Here is a 22,236-nt window from a genome sequence, read left to right on the forward strand (position 1 = left end):
ACCAGGGTACAGGGCTGGAACCTGGAGAGGAGTGGGCAAGGGAGGGTCTCAGAGTTTGGACACTTGTAAAAAACTTCAGTGATCAGGCTACTGGGGAGTCCTTGAACCACTGTCACTCACTGGGGGCGTCACACAGTTCATCTGGTGTGAGAGTGCCACTACGCTCTATCACTGGCTGAAAGCAGCTGGTGGTGGCACAGACCTACATGGTAGTGGAGGAGGCTCTAGAGAAACAACAGCTGGAGCTGTCAGTCAGGACTGCTCCTGCAGCAGATCCCATGGCCATCACAGTTACCAACAGAGAGAAGGCTGGCCACACCCCAAGAATGCAGGGCCAGGAAAAGATGTGCAAGGATTTGTCACCTTCATGCAAAAAGAGGGTGTAGTCCCAGGTCCCTCTGAGAAGGCTGTCATACACGCAAGCACACACATATGCAGAAGTCAGTCCTTGGTACTTGAATGCATAAAACTACTCAAAATCTTACCATAACAATTACTTTCAATTTCGTGAATTTTCTCCCATGTTTACCATGTTTACATTATTGTAATCATCATGCAAATGGTACTTCATATGCTTTTGAGATAGGGTCTCATTATCCAGCTCAGGCTGGCCTCAAATTTATAATCTTCGTCTCAGCCCTGAGTGTTGGGATTACAGGTATATACCACCACATTCAGTTTTTTCAAATATTTCATATTTATAACTAGTGTTCCTTCAATGTTCCTACTATACTTTTCATAATTACAATTTTTAGTGGCTAAACAATATTCACAATTTCTTAAGTCATTGCTGTTCAACTTTTTTCCATTATTTCTACTTCGAAAAGTATTTACTCCTAATACATTTATTTATTTATTGGCAGCTCTAGAGATTGAACCCAGGGCCTCAGGTATGCTAGGTATCTTGGTTACTTTTGCTGTTGCTGGAACAAAATACCTGAAAGCCACAAGTTAAAGGAGCAAAGGTTTATTTTGGCTCATAGTCTGTAGCAGTTTCAGTCCATAGCTGGTTGACTCCAAGGCAGGGTGGTAGTGCAGAGGAGAAATAGTCCATGGCAAGCAGGCAGCAAGAACAAATTAACTCTCTTTCTGTCCCTTATATTTTATGCAGGCTACCTGCCCTAGGGTGGGTGTAGCACTCACACCCTTAATCCTAGCCAAAACTATGCCAAATCAATCAGTGGAGTGATTTACTCATCACACACTACTGAGGCCAGCATCACACACTCTAGATCCAGCCACCTCTAAAAAAGCACCCTCTATGACTGTGTGAGGCTTTGCAGGGGACATTTAGACACAAACCATAACAGCCCATTACCTCTGCGTGGTGCCATGCTGGGACCAAGCCTTTAATACATGGAACTTTTGTGGTCATCCTAGATACAAATGATAGCACCCTGTGCATTGCCCTGTTGTATTGTTTAGAACCAAGGGGAGATTACACTAGGCTGAAAACAGCAGAAACAGAACCATTCAAAAGTATCACAAAGAGCAGATACAGTGTCAGCAGTAGCTAAGCTTTATTACTAGTGAATGCTTTAGTGTTCAGATATGACCATTACAGCAGATGTAAAAGACTGTTTCCCTGTTATGACTTGTGTCTACATGTCTTTCCAAAGTCTTGTGCAGTTTTAGATGGGGCCTTTTTAGAGGTGGCTGAATCTAGAGTGTGATGCTGGGATTAAGGGTATGTGATTACTGAATCAGTCCATGGATTGGTTTGTTACTGCCCTAATCCTGGTAGCCTAGATAGACTATAAAAGGGGCAGAAAGAAGCAGTTAAGGTCTCCTGTTGCTTTGCCACCTTCTGGCCACCATGAACTGTTCTCTGTGAAGCCACCCTGCCTTGCAGCCAGCTGATTATGGACTGAAACCTCTACAAACTATGAGCTAAATAAACCTTTACTCCTTTAACTTTGGGTATTTTCCCTAACTAAGGAAAGAAAATAACTAACACACTCCTACCTTAGTTCTTTCTTCTTCATCCCACAGTCTCCCCGAGGCCACCTGAGTCCTTTGAGCTCTGTTGCTGCCAAGTAATTTCCTAAAGGTGTCAACTGATAGCACACTCAGAATTGCTCTGACTGGGGCCTTGAGAAGCTGTAAGTAGAGCCATGTTAAGCAGCTGTAAGTTCCAGGGAGGCTCCATTTCCAAAGAGGTGCTAGTATTTGGGCAGCAGCTCCAAAACCTGTGCACCATGGTACTTGCACCACTTAAAAGCACAACACAGGAAAACAATTTTTTATAGTCCACCATGTACTTTCTCCAGGCTCCACATGTGGCAGTAGTTTCTGTGTGTGTACCCAGCTCCAAGCACACTGGATGGGCCATGCTTTGAGGACACTGGTGGGGACAAAGGCAGTGGGCCAGCTAGGGTTGGGAGTGGGAGAGCTAACGCCTGCACCATGACTGAGTCTTTGTTCCCTGTATGATGGCTGTGGCTAGATGTGCACATGTGTGTGACTGTGGGGCAATGAGGCAACACACACACACAGAAGGTGAAGACTGCAGGGGTCGTTTTCGGGGCAGAGGGTAAGCTATGTTTGGGGTCTGAGAAGACCCCATGAATGGAGACAGACTGTGACTTGGATAAGAGGGAGACAAGTAAGTAGTTATTTCAGAGGCTTGCTCTCTCCCATACTGGGGCTACCTTTTTGTATTAGTCTGTTTTCCATTGCTATCACAAAATACTTGAGGTTGGGTAATTTATAAAGAAATGTTTATTTAGCTCATAATACTAGAGGTCTGAGCACATGACACCAGCTTCTGTTCATCTCTGGCAAGGACCAAATGGTAGACGACATCACAATCATGAGTGCATACAGGAGAGGTCACATAACGGGACAGGAAGCCAGTGAAGAGGGACCAATTTTGCTCTTTTTAAAGAATGTGCTCTTTCCGGAGTTCACTTCGAGAGATCAGCATTAATCTTTTCTGATGGCAATAACCTAATTAGCTCCCACTGGGCCCAACCTCTTAATGGTTCCACTACCTCTTAGCCCTGCTACACTGGTGACCAAGTTTTCAACACAAGAACCTTTGCAGGACAAAGCACATCCAAACCAGAGTACTTAACATTTTGGGTAGCAAAGCAAGAATGCCTGGTACTGCCACTTTGGCTCCTGAAATGAGTAAGCGGAGACAGGGTGGGCGTGAAGAATGGTGAGGTGGAGCCCATCATGTCCAGACTCCAAAATACACTTCTTTCACCAAGAGTTAGGTGGCCCACACAGCCTTACTGCCTATGATATACAGAAACAGCTGGGTGACATCCCAGGGAGCCTGGTGAAGCAATATTTGCCAGGGTAGAGACTCATTCAGTCACTACCTCATCTATCCATCTCTCCGCTTACCAATTCCATACCCTGTGGTGTTCTAGGTATTAGAAACCTGTGTGTCCCATCTTGAGGTGCTGAGTCTACCCAGGTTTAGTGAAGGGATCTGCAAGCTGTTATAGTACACTAGGCTCCAGCAGGGAGAAGGATCTAGCAGATGTGCCATGCCCAGCCCATTCTTCATCCCCAGCGGTCCCACTCTCCTCTCGAGGACTCCTGCCAGGAACTATCTGCCCACTGAATACCCTTCCCTGAGTGAGGCCTAATCCCTGTATCCTGAGTTACACTGGCACCAGGCTTCAATTCTTCAAAACTCTTCCAGGGAAAACATAGTTTGTATGAAAGGAAGTTAGACCTGGCTGTCACAGCTGTCCTCACTTTAACCTGTTGGGGCCTCCTGCCCAAGGATGAAAGTCCTCTGGGTTTGTTCTACTCACCACCAGGGGGTCCAAGAAAGCAAGCAGGACAAAGAAACAGCTCTCCCTGGGTTCCGAGGGACACCAGGCCAGGCCTACTGCCACATCTCCCTCTGCTCTCCTCAGTGTTCTGACTTCTTCTCCCACCCAATCCCTCCCCTCTGCAAGTCCTGACTGTGCTCCATGCCCAATAGGGAATGCTGTGGGCATCTCAACAGAGCCTATGCTGCAATGGCCTGTTCCTTCTGCTGCCTTCAGGCCTAACTCTTGCCAGGTTTTGCGGAGGCTTTCCCTCTCCTTCAGGTGTATAGGCTCTCCCTATGGCATTCTTGTTCTTCCTCTGGGTGTGCCATCTGCATTATAGGACCCTACTGGTACATGGTCCTTAAGGCCACATCTAAGGCAGCCTAGGGCCTCACTAACTTCCTATCTTGGCCCATTTCAACCTGTACCACAAGGAAGAAAAATTGGAATTTGACCATCAGGCACATGGGGATGGGGGTGGCTCTCTCTTGCAGGGAAGGGCCTGACTTCCCATGGCCGATTGGAATTCAAAGACCAAGATGCAGTGCCTCCTGTTTATTGTTTATGGTGCTCTGCACCAGGCCCTCATGTCCATCCCTTCACACAACCCTGCAATCCTGTGAGGTAGTTTGCATCCTCCCTGTTGCACAATTGACAAAAGCAAGGCCCAGATTCATAAAGGGACTTGCTAAGGTCACTGAGATCCTAAGTGGCAGACAAAGGCACAATCTAGGCTACTGGACTCCAGTGCCTGTGATCATCCTGACTTCGGGCTGTGCATGCAGAAGGACTAAGAGATGACCCCAGGGTCAGAGGCAGCATGGTGCTGGCATGAGCGAGAATGGTTCCGGTGATGAGCCCCTCAGGAGCGACCTGAGTTGAGAGTCACCCTCCACACTTGCAGTACAGAGTCACGGCGGGTTGTATAGGGTAGATGTTTGATGCGGAACCAGTGTCTAGAGACAACGTTCCCACTGGGTGTATACAGTTTCTCTCCGTGGCTGCCCAAGAGGCTGCGCAGGGCCATGTTGCCCATCAGAAGTTTCTCGTAAAACTCCACTCCACCCCGGCCATAGTCTGCAGAGAGTGAGGCCGTGCGGCGGTCCAGCCAGCCTTCCAAGGCATGAGTGAGAGAGTCTGTGGAGAAGGCATAGAACACAAAGCCCGCCACTGCTGCCACCAAGTTAAAGGCGGCTCGTAAGTTCATGGGGCCTCCATAGAGTCCCAGTGCATGCTTGGCACCCACAGTCAGTGCCCAGGTTCCTGCCAGGCAAGCTGGGGCTGGCAGGGCCTGCAGGGCAGCGGCACCGCTCTCCAGGTATACCACCTCTCTGGCCAAGGCGAATTTTTGGGCATCACGGGTTAGCGTCAGGGCCTCTTTTAGCCGAGTGCCTGCTGGGCTCTGCCAGTTGACACTTTGCCCATGTATGACCCCAGGATGGTTAGTGTTGGTCACTGGGCCACCCAGGAAGTTGGCGGGGATGCCCACCATGGCCCCAGCAGGGAGTCTTGGGAAGCCAGCACTCACAGGCTGGAAGGTGAAGGTGGTGAAAGGCTTGTAGCAGTGGCCTGAGGGGACGCCCATGTCCTGTAGCACCTCTTGAAAAAGACTCTGCAGCTCTGGAGTGAGAGGGGCCGGCTGGCCTTGAGGCCAGTACTGGTAAAGCCACTGGGCAACAGGATCCGCGAAGAGGTGGTAAGAGATTTGAGCTCCAAACAGGCTTGTGCAGGAGCCCACCAAGAGGGCTGTCCTGTGTCTCTGGACAAAGGCTGTGGCCCACCACAGGGGGCCAGCCATGAGTGCTGCTACTGCTGACAACCTGGCCAAGAAAAACAGACATTAGCTGACGGTTCCCAGGTCTGCTGGCACACTAAACATCCAAGCGCCATATCCTTCTTACCTGCAGCAGTACTGCACTGTGGTTAAGAGTATGGGTGTCAGAACCAGATCTCTTGAGTTTAGAGCACTGTTTCTCCGTCTGCCAAGCAGGCATGTGACAATGGACCCCCTCGAAGGTAGATGTCATGAGTACATGAATGAATATACACAGCAATGTGTTTGGGACAGTAGAGGCATCCCTTGTGGCAATGGCTATATGTACTATCTTTATTCCCATGGCTAGGTACAGCACGAAGTACCCAATTGCCTCACCATACCTCCCTATAATGGGGTTTCATCCCATATGAAGCCCCATGATGCTAATTTATAAATGAGTCACATGTTCAATTTATTGAGTACTTACTACATGCTAGAGTACTTACTACATACAGTTCTGAGAGCTTTGCATATATAGCTGTCACACAGGATCTATGAGGGTTTGGTTCTGAGGCTCCCCCCCATAGATGTCAAAATCCAAGGATGCTCGGGTGTTTTATATAAACAGGTGTGGTGTTTGCATATAACCTATGCATATTCTCTCACACACTTTAAATCATCTCTAGACTACTTTTAATATCGAATACAATGCGAATGCTATATATAGTTGTTACACTATACTGTTTAGGAAATAATGACAAAGAAAAACAAAGCCTGGGTGTTCAGTACAGACACAACTTTTCTTTCTAATATATTAATTCTTGGTTACTTGACACCATAGATGAGACTACAAATATGGAGGACCAACTGTATCAGGCCAAAAAAAAAAGTGCCTGTAACACTAATAAACATAGAGCTATTTAAATATGTACACATACTTACATATTCACACACAACACACACATAATCATCTCCTCTGATCTGCAGGGGATTAGTCCCTGGACCTCTGCAGATATCAAAATCTGTGGTGCTTAAGTTTTTTACATAAAATGGCTTGGTATTTGTATACAACATATATTCCATCTGCCCACATGTTTTTAATAATCTGCAGATTATAGTATCTAATACAATGTAAAATTTAATTATATACTGCTTAGGGAATAAAAGTCTGTATACATCCAGTACTGATGGAAAAAGTTTTTCCCAGGTACTTTCAATTTGCAGGTTATTGTTTCTTTTTTTTTTTTTTTTGGTACCGGAAATCGAACTCATGACCTTGCACTTGCCAGGCAGGAGCTGTGCCACTGAGCTAAATCCCCAGCCCTTAATTTGCAGGTTATTGAACCTCTGATGTGGAATCCGAGGATACAGATGGCTGACTGTACTACTGAATAAAGTCCTCTCAAGCCCCAAGAGCTCTACTATGATTCCCCTATTTTAAGGCTGTGAAAATTAGTGCAAAGACAGCTTAAATTAATTGAGCAAAATCCCAGGCTAGAAAAGTGGCAGTGTTATGGACTGCACTGTGTCCTCCTAAAATCATGTTGAAGGCCTAACTCTCAACATCTCAGAAAGTGACTGTGGAGTCTGGGTCTTTACAGAGAAGAGCAAAATGAAGATGTTAGGACTGGCTCTACTTCAATCTGACTGGTGTCTTTCTAAAATGAAATTAAGATACAAACATATGCAGAGGGGAGAACACATGCGGACACAGAGAGAAGGACACCTGCAAGCAAAGAGGCCCTCGGAGAAACCAAACCTGCCCACATCTCAGGTCTTGGACCTCTAGCTTCCTGTGAGGAAATAAACTTCAGCCAGTTAGGCCACCCAGCCGATGGCACTGGTCACGGCAGCCCCAGCCAACAGGCAGAGAATTTGAATACAGGCTGTCCGGCAGGCACAGCAAACCTTCCATTTCAGAAAACTTATGCTAAATTACGAACATATACCAAAGTAGACTAAATAGTACAGTGGTTCTAATCATCGTGAACTCATAGCCAATACTGTTTCATTTCTATTTCCACTCACACTCCCCTCTGACTGGTTTATTATGAAATACCCCGGGACCCCGATCAAATATGTCACTATTAAACACAATTATTCAACTTTGGCTGAAGCATACTGTATTCCTGAAAAGTGTCTAACTATCACTGAGTTGCAGCAAATGAGATTGCTGGATGCTCTTTGAATTATTTTAATCGAGATCTTGGATGGGGGTGTAACACGGTGTTGGGCATTTGCCTAGCATGCTGGAGGCCCTGGGTTTGATCCCCAGCGCTGGAAAACAAAACAACAAAGATAAGGCATTTAAAAAGGTCACATCACATGAGCCTTTCTTTCAAAACACCACACAGGCTCGGAAAACGAAGGATCTGAAAAGTACTAATCCCCCTCTTCCCCCAGACCAAGGTGCGTACTGGGGTCGCTTTTGGAGATGTCGCCGCGCAGTTCCGGGGCGGCTGGGCCAGGAGGCCGCTACGCTTCCACCCTGGGCCCCCAAGGCTGCTCTCGGTATCCTGCACACGATACGGCAGGACAACGAGGTAGGAGGGGAAACTGCGGAAGAGGGAGCAGTTCCGCAGGGCCCTGAACACGACCACCCCGCTGAGCGAGCTCACCTCTGCTGCTCCCGGGGACGCGGCGACACGTGCGCAGGGCGGACGGGCGGGCGCAAAGCCTGCCGGCCAGGCTCCGGGGCGGGGCCGACAGGGGGCGGGGCCTGAGAGGGGCGGGGCCTGCAGGGCACGGTCAGGAGCCCAGCGACTCCTCCGCGAATTGGGAACGCAGGGACTGCAGAGGCTGGGAGCGCCAGCAGCCTTCCAGCTGCCCTAGCCAACGCTGGCGTCTCCACCCCTAGAGAGCACCTCGGCGCGTTCTGCTGGCCTCGGAAACCGCCGCGCGGAGACCGAGGTCATCCGGTTTAACCCTGGAAGAAACCGCAGCCCCGCTTGTCACGAGTCCCACTGGGTCCCATGCCCATCCGACAGCCAGGCCTGTGGTGCTTTTCCTGTCTGGAGGAGCTCGCGGGCTCGCTATTATTACCGCGTCTGCTGCCCACCAGCTGCTCCCAGATGCTTCCCACTGGGCAGTCTGCCGAGCGAGGTCTCTCGTCACTTCTTCCCAGCAGCAATGTGAGGTAGATAAGAGATCAGCTCGCCTGTGAGCCGAACCATGTGCCACAAGATTTTGTAAATAAAATTTTACCAGAATATTTATCCCTTTTCCTGTCCATAGCTGCTTTCCTCCCAGAAGGGCAGAGTGGCTAGGACATTCTGGCTCGCAGCATATTATTTGTCTCAGTGAAGACTGGGTGGACCCCCGAAGTCAGTGATCCCCACCAGTATGCCCACTATCCCTGTGTGCTGTATTTCCCATTACTGCCTCTGCCTCCATACAGATTCTCTCTGAACTGTGTAGCGAATGCTCCCGATTGGATCTGGCTTCTGCGTCAGGCTTTCTCATCCATTCTAGCTTCTGGGGAACAGGGCTCACCTCCCAGGCAGAAAGGTGAGGATGTTAAAGATCTGGAGGCGTGTGGGCCTTGGAGTCAGACTTTGGTCAAGGTTAGCAGCCCATGGACTCCGCCCAGAGTCCTGCTTGGGCATACTGCAGCCAGCCTAAGAAAGACCTTAAATGTAAAGGCCGTCATTTCTTGGACCTCGGTTTCCTTCTCTCTAAAGTGAAGAGAATATCTGTCTCAGAGGGCCCAATTACACTCCTAATCCAAGGAAAATAACTACACGGACTAGTCACTTTGTATAGCTGAGGGAAGGGGCACTTCAGGTCATGTGTCTCCGAAAAGGAAGATCTGACCTCGAGTCATCCCTTCGGTGTTGGCCTTGATAAGCACTGTGTTTGGGTTTGATCCCACAAAGGGCTGTGGGGAGCAGATGTACATCTGGCAATGACGAAAGCCCTCAGATCCTGGAGCCAAATTGTCTTGGTTAAGTCTGATCCCATCCTGTGTTGGCTGTGTGATCTAAGGCAAGTGAACCTCTCTGAGTCTAGTGTTCTCATCTGTAAAATGGGGATGAGAGTACTATCTACCTCCTGCTGTGTGGGGGATAAGATGAGGTCATGTATATAAGGTCCAGCACAGTTTGTGCAATCTAGTTATTAGCAATTATTATTAATCAGTTCAGTTCTGAGGTCCCAGTTTTGGTTGCTCAGTTATTTGTATGTAAATAATGCCATGACCTTAGCAAAATCTAGAATGTGGGATGTTCTGCAGGGCAAATGAAGTGGTTACTGAACCAATCAATGATATGCAAATATGCAGGGAGGAGGGACTGTTATGAAATAAGAGATTTGCAAAACAGCAGTTAAAGGCTTTTGCTGGGATCCTAAACTAACTATAAAAAAGACCCCTTTGAGAAGATATTTGAGCATGGATTTTTATAAAAGATATGATGAAGTACTGTTTATTTTATCAGGTAAGATAACAGTATGGGGCTTATATAAACCAAAAGAAATCCTTATTAAAGATGTATATTGAAGTATTTATAGATGAAACAACATAATGTCATAATGCTTTGTATGGTGCAGGCAAGACAAAAATAGAGGCATAGATGAAATAACATCGACAAAATGTTAGTTACTGTTGAAAGGGCATAAAAGGTCCAATTTTTCATTTTACCATTCTTTACTTTTGTGTGTTTGGAAATTTCCATAATAAATTGCTATTTTAAAAAGTGCTTTTAAAAGCAGGCTGGTCACTACAATTCATAAAAACTTTTGTGTATCAAAGAACACTATCATGAAAAGTGGAAAGAAAATCCACATAACAGGAGAAAATACTGCACATTAGACATCTGGTAAGGGTAATGTATCCAGAATATGTGTAGAACTTGTAACAACTCAACACAAAATTAAATTAAAAATGGGACACAGTTTGGCAGTTCTTCAAAAAGTTAATGTTAGAATTACTACATGACCCAGAACTTCATTCCTAGAAATTCATCCCTGACATTGAAAATAGGTATTGAAATAAATATTTGTACACAAATAGTCATAGCAACATTATTTACAAATAGCCAAAAGGCGGAAACAACCCCAACGCCAGTCAGCTGATGAATGGATAAACAAGATATGACATATTCCATACATTGCAAAATTATTTAGCCATAAAGCGGAATAAGGCACTGATACATACTACAGTGTGGATGACCTTGAAAACATTATGCTAAGTGAAGGAAGCCAGACACAAGAGCCACATACTGTATGATCCCATTTACATCAAATGTTCAGAATAGGCAAATCCATTGAGACAGACAACAGACTTGTGGTTACCAAGGAACTGAGGGCGGGTGATGGGGAATGACTGCTAACAGCTCTAGGGTATGTTTTGTAATTACTAGCAATGCGTGTGTGTGTGTGGGGGGGCGTGCTCTGGAGACTGAACCTGAGGCCTTGTACCTGCTAGGCAAGTGCTCTACCACTGTTCTCCATCCCCAGCATGTTGTGGTATTAGATAGTAGTAATGGTTGCACAACCTTGTGAATGTACTAAAAGGCATGTTTTTATACTTTAGAAAGGATAAAATGATAAACTTTGTTATGTGAACTTTTATTCAATAACAAATGTAAATATCTATCTGGAGAGAGAGAGAGAGAGGGAGGGAGAGGGCACCAAAAATGTATACATACTTCAAGAAAAGGAAAAGAGTACAATGTTTTTTCAGCCCTCATATGGGGGACCTTAGAGGATGCCATATATTGTAGAAAACCCACTACACTGCCGGCCTTTAGAGAAGAAATTGCATGTGTAGCAATCTCAGTGATCAAGGTTACCCAAGCAGCAGTTTGTCCTACTCATAAATGTCTAGAAGCAAATGACCACCACTTTGGGTACCTCTTATAATTGTAGAGGCCAAAGGTAACTTGTATTAATCTCACGATGTCTCAGTAAATTTAATATTAAAATATTTATACAAAATTTTCTTTTCCTGAAGTGTCTACACTTTTTTGTGTGTGCTGTCTCTCTCCCTGCCCCCCCATATATATGAATAAAAGCAATTGCCCACCCCACCTGAGGAGTAGATGGAACATTCACCACTCATTCAACTAAAGCTCCTTCGAGGGTTGTTTTTCAGGCCTGAGGGGATAGGTAAGTGCTTTCTCTGTGGTTGGCCTCCCAGTGAGAAGAGTGTATGGTGTCTTCATTGTGCATTTGGAGTCCAAAATCCCCAGCAACTCCTCTCTTGCCACTGTCTGGATGTCTCAAACTCTGCATCTTTTTTATTCTTTCAAGAATTGATTGAGTTCCTACCCTGTGCAAGCGATGGAGATAAAATGTGGGTAAGAAGCAGACACAGCCTTCAGAGAGGCCCCCGCTCAGTAAAGCAGATAGACAAGTAAGTCCACATGGGCAAAGAACTCTTGCCCTTTCCCTCTGATAGGTCCAAAGCAGGGGATGACCACTTCTTAGGAAGATGACCTTGTATCTGAACCTTGGAAGACTAATGGGAATTTGCTAGGGGTCAAGGGGTGAGAGTGGGGTTTTTCCTATCGAGACTGGGTCTCATTCCAGGAGAGGAGAACTTTCCCCTTAACTCTCAGCTGAACCCTTCTGGAGCGTGGGAGTGAACAGAGCACAAAGGGCAGAGGGCGGAGCAGCCATAGAAGATGGGAAAGGCCCTGGAGGGAAGACCACTGGGACTTTCACAGCTGAGGTCCATCCATTCCAGAAGCCTCCACAGAGACGTCTAGTGTGAGGCCCGAGTGTGGCCAATATCTAGCCCTGTCAGCACAGGCTTCTGGGAGAATGAGAGGTGGCAGTTTGCTGCTGCTGTCTGAGGGGACCCGGGAACAGCAGGTGACGTCTTTTCTCTGCTAGGGGTCTTCTTTTCGGGTCTGGGGAGGGCTGGTTTGGTCCAGGGTGGATCACCATAGTCCAGGACAAGGGCCTGCTCCTACCATCAAGCCCCTGTCCTCCCCCTCCCGCTGCCCCCTGGCCCTGACTCAGGATTGCTTCCTGCATCTGCCTTCTCCCACCCTTCCTTCTTCCCACTACCTATGGTTGGATGAAACTTTGGTTTGCTTATTCAGGCAACACATGTATCGAGCACCTGCAACCATAAAAAAATAAGATAATTTCCAACAGGGATAAGGCTGTTAAGGAACTAAAGCTAAAGGATAGAGGTATAAAAGATAGGGTAGGGGGGTTCTTTAGCTACGATGGTCAGAGGAGGTCGCTCTGAGGAGGGGATGTTTGAACTGAGACCTGCATGGTGGACAGAATGAGATGGACATTGGGGTAGAAAGCATCCGCAGCAGAGAAGATGGCTGTACCCAGGCCATAGGGCAGGAATGGGACAATGTGTTTGGCTAGAATAGAGTGAGGCATGAGGAGAAGGTGCTGGTGAGCTCGGGGTGGGTGGGGTGAACAGGGGCTGGATTGCCAAACTCTTGAAGGAGGTCATACATTTCACTGCGATTGTGACCCAGACACACTAAAGTGCTATTTAGTGCAGAGATGAGCGGGAACATCTGACTCCTGGAAGAGAGAACAGGAGGTGAGGAAACAGGCAGCTCTTCTCTGAAGGGAGCAGAGATGGGGTGGTAGCTCCAGGTGAACCTGAGGTTTAAGAAAATTTTTGCTTTGTTTTGTAAGGTGCATTTATAGGATAATGAGCTCACTGAGAGAAAAATTAATGATGCCAGCAAGAGGGCCTGTCAAGAAGCAAAGAACGATTCATCTCTGTAACAAGAGGGAAGCTGCGGTCCACAGGCTCCAGCTGGTGACTCATGCTGGGATGATGAGGTTGTTTTTACCAGTTGGCTGCTTCTTCTTCTTCTTTTTTTATTTTCATAAGTGACATATGGAGCAAGTTCATCTGTGGAGAATATAGTTGGAGGGGGTGGAGAAGGTTTGAAGAAGGCATAAACTGTAAAAATTTCACTTGAGGAGCAAGAAGGAATCCATGGGGAAAATGTAATGTGTGTTGTGCAGCTTGAGTGTATTGAGATCTGGGTCAAAAATGTAGTGTGGCTGTGATTTTCTTCCTGTGCAGGTGCAGGGATGGGCAGATGGTTAGTTAAGTTTAATCAGAGCAAGGGTTTGCCAGTCAAGTACAAAGTGTGGAGAAAGGGAAGATTGCTGAGAGAGTTTGCAAAGAAGTGATTATGTAGACCACGGGCTCTGAGCTAAGGAGGAGCACAGTGAGGCCTGGTGTGTGATTATATAGTGCCTGCCTGAGCCCAACACAGTTTCTTAATGCCTTGCAGAAGGATAAAGTAGCAAGAACATTGGCTCACTGCAAAGTAAGGATTGTTGGAATAGGGTCAACAGAGAAAGCCAGGTAGAAACATAGAAAGAGGTGCTTACAAGATGGGGGTTTCTGGGAGATGGGGTGAAGATGTTGAGGATTGAATCCAAAGCCTCAAACATGCATTCTATCTCTGAGCTACCTTGGGGATGGGATTCTCGAACATTTCAGAGGTGGTGTCTGCACTGGTGATAACAAGATCAAGGGTGTATGACTGTGGGAGCAGATGCGGGGAGAGAAGATTAAAAGTTGAGGAGGCCTGTTAGTCATTTCCCCCATATTTAATGATGTTTAACATCTCAAGGGCCTTGCTAATCCTAGAGACTGGCCCTCCCAGGGCTGGTCAATTCCTAGTGGTAGCAATGGTATCAACCCCTCTGTAGTCTTTCCATTAATTAAATTCCAGGTACAGGAGGCTTAGTAATAGGAAGCTAGGAGACTGGGTAAATTCTCTCTATAGATGCTAAAGTTGGCAAAAATGAGAATGGCAAATAATACCAGGGTCCACTGCTAAAATGATGCAAGAATGAGAAGAAGAAATAGCAGGTAGGTAGGTACTAGCAGCAAGGGTGGGTAGTGTACTGGGAAAGTCTAATGGTATGCATTTAAGAGAACCTGAGGTTTGCCCAGAGGACAGCTATTCTACCCTGATTTCTATGTCAGGGTGGGACAAGTGTCTACTGTGTCCTCAAAGAAGAAAGTCATACTTCAGTGACAACAGGGAAAAAGAAGGGAAAAGAAGGGAAGGGGAGGGGAGGGAAGGGAAGGGAAGGGGAGGGAAGGGAAGGGAAGGGAAGGGAAGGGAAAGGAGGGGAGGGAGAGAAAGGGAGAAGGGAGGCTTTCCTGAGGATGGACCAAGCACTCCACAGGTCACAGTTAAGTGCCTTATGAGGTCTGCAAGAAGTGAATAACTGAGACCAGATGAGGGAATAAATATAAGAATAAGCACTGAGGAAATGGTGGGTGACAGGGAATCTGATGAGTTTTCAAAAAAAAATTCTGAGGGGGTTTTTATACATGAAAATAATACTTAAGAATTACTAATGTTTTACTATTCAGTTGATTAAGATAGTGAATTGAAATACTCCATGTCTCTTAAGCCTCAGATCTCAATTTATAAATATTTTTATTAATCCAGAAAGTTGTATATAAAAACAAGATTTTTTTCTACTTGCTCTTTGATTAACTCATAATTAACCCACAGGCTTTATAGATTAAATCTTCCTTTTTTATACCACATAGTTTCTGCACTGAATTGACCAAATTTCCTTAGCAATTCCAAACTACACTTGCAAATTGAATTTAGTTGTTTCTCATAAATACACTAACCCCCTACATTAGTATTCTCCAAGTAGCAGAACCGACAGATCCTGTGTTTGTGTGTGAATGTGTCTAAAGAGATTTATCAAAGCAAATTGGTTCATGCAGTTATGGAGGCTGAGAAATCCCCAGCTCTCTGTAGGCTGTAGACTCAAGGAGGCCTATGGTATAGTTTCAGTTCTAAATCAGAAACCCAGAGAGGCCAGACAGCCAGTGGTGTAGGTTCCCATCTGAGTCTTATTCCAAAGGCAGAAGACTGTTGTCTCAAGTTTCTGTTGATGTTGTTTTCAGTGTTGGGGGACTGGACTTGGGGTCATGTGCAGGCAAAGTGTGTCACTGAGGTACACCCCCACCTCCATGTTCCAGTTTTAAGACAGGCAGGTAGGGGACATTCTTTCTTATTCTGCCTTTCATTCTATTTGGTGGATTTGATAAGGTCTACCTACATTAGGCTATCAGGGAGGGCCACCTGCTTGACTTGACCTACTGATTCAGATGCTAAATCTCATTAAGAAACATCCTCACAGACACTCCCCAAATAATGTTTTGCCAAATGTATGGCACAGCCATAAATTCACCACCAAGCCCTTCTCCTCCCAGAAGTAGTCTTTCAAATCTATAAACAAAATTATTCTAAGCCTTCAAGTAACTCTTATTTACTTATTTATGCAGTACTAGATTTCAAACTCAGGGGCTTCTTAATTTTTTGTGTCTTCAGTATTAGAGATTGAATCGAGGGTCTTTGCACTGAGCTACATTCCCAGCCCTTTTAAATTTATTATTTTGAGACAGGGTCTCCCTAAGTTGCTAGGTTGCCCAGGCTGGACTCGAACTTCCTGTCTTCCTGCCTTGTGCGTGCTAGACGATGGCTCTCATACTGTGCTACAACTGCTGGTCCTTCAAACAGTGTTTGCAAATAGACAACAACAACAACAAAAACAGGAGATGTAACATGTTCTCTTAACTGTTTCAAATATCTTAAACCTAAAGTGCATGTGAAACAGCAGAACAATTAGAAAATTCTTATGCAGAGAGCCTTTTCTGCAGCCCAGTGTCCATCCATACTGCAATAGATTCTTTTCTTCATCCTTGGGTTACAGACTCTGTCAGCCTGGGGCACAGATCTATCCTTACAGCCACTTCCCACTGAGGTGCTACCAGCAGAGAGGAGATATTCATGACTGGGACCAGGGTACAGAAAGGATTCTAGGATGATTCATCACAAGTTGCTGATTATTAGGCTGAATTTCTGTGGGGGATAATTAGACTTTCCAAGTCTCTTTGTTGTTATAGTAAAATCTCCCACAGCTTTTTTGTTCTCTGAGTAGAGCTGATGAGATTTTGCACCCCCTACCAAGATTGTAATAAATCGTTCAGCTGCTTGGTTTGCAATGATGAAATTGTGATGTGGACCAAAACTTGAAAATAGCAAGCAACTACTTGGGCTTGGTTAGTATCCTGAAAACATCATTAAATACTTGTGCATACATTTCTTTTTCCCTTTCTTTCCTTCTCTCTCTCTTTTTTAAAGCATGCCTCATATGGTTTTGCAAAGAACTATTGCTTTCTTTTTATAATGCCCAAATTGTCACAAGTTGCTCAGCGGGAGCCCCTTGAAGTTGGCATTTTTATTCTTTAAGATAGTGTTGGAAGCTGGGTATGACAGATTTCTCCCTATTCAGGAGACTGAGGCAAGAAGATTGCCAAGTCTGAAGCCAGCTTGGGCAGCTGAGTGAAATCTTGTTTCAAAATAAAAGAAAGGCTGGGTTGTAGCTCAGGATTCCATGGGTTAAATCCCCAGTACTGAGGGTTGAGGGTGGGATTGCATTTGATAGTTCTGGAAGCCTACTTTCATTCTCGCAAAAAAATTGATAAGACAGGCTGTCAGCATGCTCAGGGGTCCCAAAGGAGATTTTCATAGGTGAGGTCCCAAGGTTAAAGAATGCATGTGTGCAAGACATCAGTGACAACAGCAGGCAGCATGGAGCAGAGCAGAGAGCCAGAGCAAGAGCCACCTGTGTCTTTACTGTATAATTCTTATACAAGTTGTTATTTCATATTTACATTCTTGTATAGTGCTGTAACCAGCACATGCGTGTTTACCTGTGCTAAGTCATGGTTATATAACTGCATCTCACTGTGCGCCTGCGCTACACAAATGGGGTCATGTCATAGATCTTTATTTTTCCTATCTTGTTTCAGATGCCAGCTTCTCTTATTCTTACAATATGTAAAAAATCCTTTCACTAATTGTAACATGCACATTGTATAATATATTGCATATATTGTCATGTATATTGTGATCCACAGACAACATTTCCAATCCTGGGCCCATACCCTGGGCTGCACTGCCCCTTCTTTGTATTTTTATGACCCTTATTTTTCCACTGACTATCATTCTTTGGTGTCTTTTTGCTATTAGAAGCTTCCTGACATCAGGACTTCTGGCAATGACTACCATGCATATCATTTGATTAATATCTTCTCATTGAAGCATAAATGACTGTGCCTTTCCAAAAACTGCTACCAACAGTGCTCTTCCAAGTGTTGGATTTCTTGCTTCCTAACATTCTCTCCTAATAATGTACAGTCCTCATCTGTAACTGGTCAGTCAGTACCATCTACTAAAATAGTCTCATTGGTTAAGGCTCAGTCTCATTGTCTGTTTACTAAAACGTCCCCATATGTCACTCTAAGCTGCCCCTGCCATGTCAGTTCCTTTCCCCAGTGCAACAGATACATTGCTCCAATGGCTTGGAGCAGGGAGGCGCTGGGCTGCTCTGTCACCCACAGGTGTGTTTCTAGTGCTTGCTCTTCTGGCAGCAAGGATGGAATGAGAAACAGAGATGGCTCCTCTCCTGGGTTCTGTGGCACCATACCTGATTACCATCTGATTTCTTAGTATCAAGCTGATTACTTCTAGAGAACGACATTTGCTAATTTATAGTTTTTCTGTATTACACATTTAAAGAGCAAATAATGAAATAAAATGTAAACATTATAATGCAATACTTTTGTGCCTAGAGATTCCAAATCTAAAAGTTTAAATAAAAAGTAAATCTAAAGCTGTAATACTTCTATTAATTATAATGTTATAGAGAAAAGAGTAGACTGGACATGAAGAATTCTGTATTCTGCCCAAACCTGGTCTTCTGTTGATTCTGTTCATAAACTTCTCTGGGCATCAGTTTCCCCATGCATGTCACAATAATAACATTTATAATTAATAAGTATAATAAGTGAGCATATTTAGTCTGAAATGTGAAATGTTCCAAATCCACTATGACAAGATGGCTCAAATGGAAAATTTCACACCTGTTCTTATGTGATGGGTCAGAGTCAAACACAGGCACAACAAATGTATAAATTTACCTTCAGACTATGCATGTAGGACGTATATGAAATATAAACCTCATACTATCTCCAAGTTATCTTGTTATCTATAAGAAAATACCCCCAAATCAGGACAAATATGGAATCTGAAACACTTCTGGTCCCAAGCATTTTGGATAAGGAATATTCAACCTGTTTTTACTCTGTGTCTCAGAATGTTGTAAGGAACTGTGATGGTTAATTTTGGTTGTCAATCTCACTGGTTTAAGAGATGCCAGGAGATCAGTGAAGCATACTTCTAGGTGTACTTGGGTGGGACATGGGGCTTTCTGCTCTCTACCTCTTTTTTTTCCACCATGCCCTTCTGCCATGACATCTCTGCAAGGGAGATGAGCAACCATGGACTGAAACCTCCGAAGCAGTGAGCCAAATAACCCTCTTCTCCTTCTAAATTGCAGGTGTTTTTTCCACTAGTAATGGAAAGCTGACTAAGAAAAGATTACTGAGAAAATAGTTCACAAAATAAAAGTCCCTGAAAAAGGAAGCAATTATAATTATTTCTAAAATGAAAGAACTGCAAGAAATTATTCTGCAACTCTTTGGTTATATTTTTCTTGGGCCTCAGAAAATGATGTAATAATCCAAGTCAATGCAAGAGAAAGAGAGCTGACAGGGATGCAATGACAGCTGCTAACCCCAAGATTCTCATTCACTCAGCCAGGCCTTGATTATATCCATAAGCCCTGGAGAACCTAGATAATTGATCTCATAAAGAACCCCTAAATGTCATATAGCCAAGAGTTTTGCTAAAGGAACTTTCTTATGGGATTTATTGCAGAAGAAAATACGATAAAGTTTCCTTGCTTTTTTCCCACCTAAAAGTGATCTTAAAAAATGGAAGAAGCTGGGCATGGTGGCATATGCCTGTAATCCCAGCACTCGGGAGGCTGAGGCAGGAGGATCGCTATGAGTTTAAAGCTAGCCTGAACTGCATAGCAAGACCCTGTCTCAAAAAAGAGGGCGAGGGTTGGGGAGGAAATGACAATTTATGAGTGATTTTGGTTCATGGTTGGAATGGTCCTAAGTTTACAACTTGTCAGAAGAGGACTTTACTATGACATACATATCTACCAGGTGGTACTAGATCCCCAACACTATCCATACAACCATACAACTGTTTATAGTTACACAAGCTGAGATAGACTTATGGGGTCAATTTAAAAAATAAAGTAAATGTTTATACTTTAAAAACTTGTTACAGTGAAAGACACATTTGCACTAATCCCCCTCAAAATACGTACTCCCCTTCTCTTCAAACACTTATCCCATGTTCTTGCATCTTTCTGAAGCACTTCTGAAAGTCTTCTTTCATGAGTGTCTTCAGTTGTGCTGTCGTGGCTGCCTCAGTGTCTTGAATTGATTAAAAACATTTACCTTGCATGGTCATTTTGACTTTGGGGATGAGCCAGAAAACATACTATAGTGTTTTTACAAGTCTGCCTTCTGTTGAGTGGCACTCAGCAGCAGCATTCACAGTATTTTTGATCACCTAGTAAAGACACTCATGAAGAAGGACTCCAAGAAGTGCTTCAGAAAATGTCAAGAATGATGGGATAAATGTGTTCAAAGCCAGGAGGACTATTTTGAGGGGGATTAATGGCAATGTATCTGTTACTATAACAAAATTTTTACTTAAATGTACTTGGATAATTATGGGTTATTATAACATCTTCAGTCTTATTAGTTTGTGACATAAGAATGGAATAATGTTAGCAAACACAATCAAAGGGTCTGTTCTTACCAAAACACATTCATCAGGATTCCTGCTTCACAATAACCTCTTGGCCAGGGACTGTGAGACTGCAGCTTTTGTGTTTTCCAGTGGTTCCGAAGGCAGTCTGTAAGCTCTAATCACCTCTCAGTGTCCCCTCCAGGCCCAGTCCCCCTTTGCCAGTGTCTGCCACTGGCACAGCTACTTGGGAGCCAGTGTCTGCACCAATGGTGCTCTTCCTGGGAGTGGTCAAAGCCAAGGTTGGCGGTGTTGGTTCTGTGCAGAGGTGGGAGACCAGTGCCCTCCTCAACAGTGCCTGGCTCTATCTCTCCTTACAGTGGCTTACATCTGGCTCAGGAAGGCTTTGCTCCACACTAAATCTTGCACCAAGAAGTTTCTAACACTGCCATCATACTAATACCATTTTATTTTTAGAAAGAAAAGTGGTAATTTAAAATATTTTTATACTCACATTAAAATTTTTTTAAGAAACGTTATTTCCAAAAATGATTGGAATGTAAAACGCAAAGGACCCCAGTGACCTGCAGGAAGTGAATGAGAGGAACTGACCTCATGGTGATTTTTATTCTACAATCAGGTATGTGTTGAGAGCTTTGCTCTGCAGATGCTTCATCTCCTCAAGCACCTTTTCTCCTGCCTTCTCTGCTGGTTGTGTTTGATCTTTCACTTCTCTGAATATAAAAAAAAAAAAAACAAGACATACACTCAATAAAATATGAAATACCCAGTACTGCCAGTGAAAGCTGGAGTTTTTGTTCTAATATGTAAGGAAAGTTTTAATTATACTTAGCAAGAATTTACTAACCAGTGAGAACATCTGGCTTGCAGGGAATTCAGATCTGGTCTCCAGTCTTGGCTGCACCAGCTTCCTACCATGAACAAGTTACCTGAATGTCCAGTCTTCACCTGAAGACCATGCTAATTCCTATCTTCCAGTACAGTTATAATGATGAAATGAGAATTTATTCACCGAGATCCTAGTATGATGTCTTCTAAATGCTCAGTCAGCATTAGCTAGGTTTTCATCTTTCTTGAGTAGATACACGTGATTTCTGACTCTATGATGGCTGCAGAAGGAGGGTTTTGCACCTGATCTAGCAGCGGCTGATACAGGGCAAAGACTGATGGTGGGCATGACCAGAGATTGCTGGAGAGCACTTTAGCTGAATGTGGCATAAAACAAGGGTGGCAATTAAGGAGTATAATTGAGGGCTAAGACAAGGGCTTAGAGATACAAGTATCTGGCTTCTTAGGGGTCAACTTGCCTCCTTGTGGGCTGGGGCCAAAGGTAAAGGTACAGATAGAGACGTAATTGAGACTGTTGTGTTGTTTACAGCATCCATATACCTGCGAGGAAATGATGAGTGTACTGATTGAAAGGACAGATATTTAGTATAAGGACTGTAAACTCAGCTATATGCTATGCCTGGAAAATAGGAGAATCTAACATAAAATTAAATGATCCTGAAACATTTTCCTCCCTCCCTGGCTCCTTTCCTCCTTCCCACTCTCTTTTTTTCTGTGGTCCTGGGGATAAAATCCAGGGCTAGGGATATGCTCTACCATTGAGCTGTATCCCCAGCCCTAGATGGCAATTTTAATGGAGGAAATTAAACATCTTTTATATGTTATTTTGTTTTGTTCCATTTGTCCAACTTCTTGTTGCACGTGGTGTCTGACAGAGCTCTTAGTTTCTGACTGAGGTTGAAGTGAGACAGAGAGAAGCGCCTGACTGTCATTTTTCTTTGTCCAGGCTGGAAAGGGAAATTGGTTTGTCTGGTGGCCAGCATGTCCCTCCAGGTTACCTCCTTTTGCTTCCTTTCTCCCCTTCAGTCTAGCTGCACTCATGTTAGAGTGGGGAATGGTGACTCCCTGGCTATCAAATCACCATTCTCCACTCTAACATGAGCACAGCCAGACAGGCAATGCGGTGCCCCTTCCCACTAAACAATACTGTTGCCATTTATTTATTTATTTATTTATTTATTTATTT

General features: G+C 44.5%; 2 protein-coding genes across 4 annotated transcripts in view; both read right to left on the reverse strand.

Annotated features, from left to right (window-relative positions):
- Positions 1–2,703: 2,703 nt before the first annotated feature.
- Tmem177 (transmembrane protein 177) lies at positions 2,704–5,593 on the reverse strand. The gene has a single exon (XM_013521061.1). It carries the CDS (start codon positions 5,572–5,574, stop codon positions 4,639–4,641), a length of 936 nt encoding a protein of 311 aa, XP_013376515.1. The 5' UTR covers positions 5,575–5,593; the 3' UTR covers positions 2,704–4,638.
- Cfap221 (cilia and flagella associated protein 221) overlaps positions 5,509–22,236 on the reverse strand; it is a 121,585-nt gene continuing 104,857 nt past the window's right edge. Inside the window, exons 24-25 of one of the 3 annotated variants that reach the window (XM_005397660.1) lie at positions 20,793–20,914; positions 5,509–5,596 (exon numbers count right to left, since the gene is read on the reverse strand). In XM_005397660.1, the coding sequence (XP_005397717.1) occupies positions 20,806–20,914 (109 nt within the window). In that variant the 3' untranslated portion in view covers positions 5,509–5,596; positions 20,793–20,805. The other 2 variants (XM_013521060.1, XM_005397661.2) reach the window with 2 other exon arrangements.

Source organism: Chinchilla lanigera, unplaced genomic scaffold (assembly GCF_000276665.1).
Source record: "Chinchilla lanigera isolate Chin_1 unplaced genomic scaffold, ChiLan1.0 scaffold00058, whole genome shotgun sequence".
In the NCBI taxonomy this organism is placed as follows: domain Eukaryota; kingdom Metazoa; phylum Chordata; class Mammalia; order Rodentia; family Chinchillidae; genus Chinchilla; species Chinchilla lanigera.

Bases quoted from the DNA above. Each gene is read 5' to 3' on its own strand.
- Tmem177 (XM_013521061.1), bottom strand. From the start codon at position 5,574: ATGGCTGGCCCCCTGTGGTGGGCCACAGCCTTTGTCCAGAGACACAGG.